Source organism: Pan paniscus, chromosome 9 (assembly GCF_029289425.2).
Source record: "Pan paniscus chromosome 9, NHGRI_mPanPan1-v2.0_pri, whole genome shotgun sequence".
NCBI lineage: Eukaryota > Metazoa > Chordata > Mammalia > Primates > Hominidae > Pan > Pan paniscus.
This window is the reverse complement of record NC_073258.2, coordinates 55,538,229-55,541,684: the sequence shown is the minus strand read 5'-3', so window position 1 is coordinate 55,541,684 and position 3,456 is coordinate 55,538,229. Positions and strand designations below refer to the sequence as shown.

General features: G+C 37.1%; 1 protein-coding gene across 1 annotated transcript; it reads right to left on the bottom strand.

Moving 5' to 3' along the window:
- Nucleotides 1-432: 432 nt before the first annotated feature.
- Nucleotides 433-1,368, bottom strand: LOC100990936 (olfactory receptor 4A5). Its single transcript, XM_003815164.5, is given in 1 exon segment — nucleotides 433-1,368. A coding segment is annotated over 1 exon segment (936 nt).
- Nucleotides 1,369-3,456: the final 2,088 nt, after the last annotated feature.

Genomic DNA, 3,456 nt, shown 5'->3' with positions numbered 1-3,456 from the left:
GTCTGAGATGGACCAGTTTCAAAGATATTTTTGAGTATGGTCCTTGTATATTCCACAAAATCTTTAAAAACTTACACTAAGGGAAGCACCACAGCCTTTCCTTCTGAACAGGGGCATCCATTTTATTACCTATTCCTCCCTTTCTCCATTGTGTGCTGAGAATGTGGAGGAAATACCCTGTCTCAAAGATCTGTAAATAGTAAAAGCCATAATTTAAAATGTGCACAATAAAACCTGCCCCCGAGGAGCCCCATCCACACTCAGTCTCGATGTAGAAGTTGAGATCTTAAACTTCAATCAGATTTCATGATGGGATGACTTTGTAATTGAGCTAGGAGCATCCAAATCCTGTCTTCTTTCTTTGGGATCCTTGACTTGCCCTTAGAAACCTGAAAACTTCAGTGGGAAGACCTTGACTACATACCTCCTTACCTACATGAGGACGGACACTCCTATAATAAATATAGTTAACTTTTTACCCAAGAGTTTTTCTATAGCATTTCTCATCTCTGAATTTCTCAACGTAGGACTCAGCATGTGTGTGATAATGGTATAAAACACAGTCATGAACTTTTCAGTAGGAAAGTTTGAAACAGGTCTAACATATATGAAAATACAGGGTACAAAAAAGAGGACAACCACGGTACTGCAGGAGCTGCAGGCAGACAAGTCTTTACCCCTCTTTTCCTGACTGTAAGTTTTAAGGGAGTTTAGGATGATTCCATAGGAGATTAACAGAAGGTTGAAAATGACCATACAGATTGCTCCACTATTGACAACAACAGTGAGGCCTATAAAGTAGGTGTCAGTGCACGCCAGTTCCAGTAATGGGTACATGTGAAAACTGAAATGAACAATGACATTGGGACCACGGAAAGGGAGACTGTACACAACAATTTGAAATGCAGAATGTACAAAACCTCCAATCATGGCCACCACCAACAGAAGGAAGCAAACCTGTCAATTCATGACGGTCAAATAGTGCAGTGGCTTACAGATGGCCACATAGCGATCACAGGCCATCACCACCAGAAGGAAGACCTCAGCGCCACCAAAGAAATGGTCTATAAATAGCTGGCCCATGCAACCTTGGAAGGAAATAGTCTTTTTATCACAGAATAAGCCTACAATTAACTTGGGAGAAATGGTAGTGGAATATGCAGCATCTATAAATGACAGGCAGGCAAGGATGAAATACATTGGGGAACCCAAGGAAGGGCTGGCAATAATATCCACCACAATGGGCAGGTTCCCCACCACTGTCACCAAGTATGTGAGTAAAAACATGACAAATAATGCTTTTTGCACACCAGGATCCTGAGAAAAGCCCAGGAAGACAAATTCTGTAATATTGTTATTCTGTCTCATTTACTCTTCTTTAAGGCTTGTATCAGAGGTGAGAGCTCAGGGAAACAGGACCTGTAATGAAATAGTGACCAGGAATATGATTACATCCATTGTGTCGCAGGGCACATCTTCATTGTTGTATCCTGAATAGTGATTTACACATAATAAATATGTAGTAAGTCTCTATTGAGTTCCTCACCCAAAGAGCCCATCTTGCCCTGAGGATTCTATTTCTCCTCAAATATTTTAGTTTCAGTGCACAGGTAAAGGTTTCTACCTCTAAGTTTTAGTGAATATTCTATATAGAAGAAGAGTTAAACTCCCAACAGCCATTTGTACATTTCATAATTTCTTATTTAAAACATTTTCTTGGCATGGAAGTCAGCTGTGATGAATAGGCAATGGGTCCTTCATCTCAAGAAACTTACTCTCTGGTGGTGGTAATAAACTCTAAATAAATAGATTGACATAGATTTAGTCCTTTGTGTTTGTACTTGTGGTATCTTTGTAATATAATCTGTATAGCACCAAGAATAATCTCTTCTGGAATATCTCACTCAGTACTCTGACCTTCTACTGTTAGAACTTCATTCCTTCATGCCTCAAAGGATGTTCATTAGTCTTTCATTAAATGTCAAAAGACAAGACTCTGAACTGTATAAATGCTATGACATTATTTATCATATTGTTCCCTGTAGCAATTACTTGATGTGACTCTCTGTTCTCTTTATAAGGATCTGTGATTCTGTCCATTTTATCCTTGCCTGTACACAAATTTTTACAACACATATATACAATATCCTAATTTTCAGCAATTAATTTTGAACTCAAGTGAACTAACTCATGACTGTCACTAACTACTGAATAAGCAGTTAGTACTTTTTTCTGAATTCTTGGGAGGAGCTAGTTAGTGAGATAGAAGAAAATAGACACTGTAGAAAGAGGGACATGGTTTTATTCATAACACAATTTAGATACCAAGAGTACTCAAAAATGTAATCTTAGTTACAAGATTTCAAAAAGAATCATACTCTAAGAGAAATTCCAAGTTCAGTGTAAGAAGGCACGGATTTGATTCTGAATGCATTTACAAGTCTGTCTCAGTTTGCTCACTGGAAAACAATGGGATTAAATACGAGAAATTCAGAATCCTTTCTAGTCAATTATCTACAGAAATATCATGCACCTCTCTTTTATGATATTCTGCTGACAATTTGTTTTTCATTTTTCATAAATTTATAATTAAATAAAAATTTCCAAGCTCATGACATTTACATGAAAAATGGTAGTCAGTGGGACATGGGGTTTCATGATTACAGTGAATAAATAGTGACTATACGTGTCTCATTCAGCATGTACCTATTTAAGATCCAAGACATCTTTGGAGAGAAAGTGTAGCATGTGGTGAATAATGTGGACACTGGAACCACATTGCTTCAGCTACAACCTCAAGTTCACCATTTTTTATGAGAGTTTGGGCCATTTACTAAAGCTCTCTATCCCTTACTTGCATCATTTTTAAAATGAGGATTCCAACAACCCTTACCTATTAGAGTTGTTGTTTTATTAAAACAAAGTAAAGTGCCTAGAACACTGGCTGGCACCTGGGAAGGACTCAATAAATGATAGCTATTATTACTGTTTTTGAATGCTTCACTGTGCACACAGAATCAGAACAAATTATGCAGATCTCTGTCAACTTGAAAAGATTTATAGACATTGTCCAGGAAAAAAAAAGGATAAGATACGTATAATTCAGGAAAGCCTGTTGTGGCCAAACAATAAAACTCTATGTCTTGGAAAATAACGATTTAATTATGTGAGTAGTAATTTTACCTGTGATGGAATGTATCTTAGTGAAAAGCAAGCAGAATTATAGTAAAAAGTTGGACCCACCATCAGAGAGAGCTCAGGGAATGAAAAGAAGGCTAAAATAAGAAAACAGAGAAATTGTAGTTAACAAATGAGTATCCACAAGCAATAAGAAGGTTAATGGGACAATTAAGTAATTAAGTGAGATTATTATTCTTTTAAAATTCTCTTCAGAAAGATTCCTTTTAGTGAGAAAATGCTGGAAGTGCAACCTCCTGTCGGTCTGTGGGGTGACTC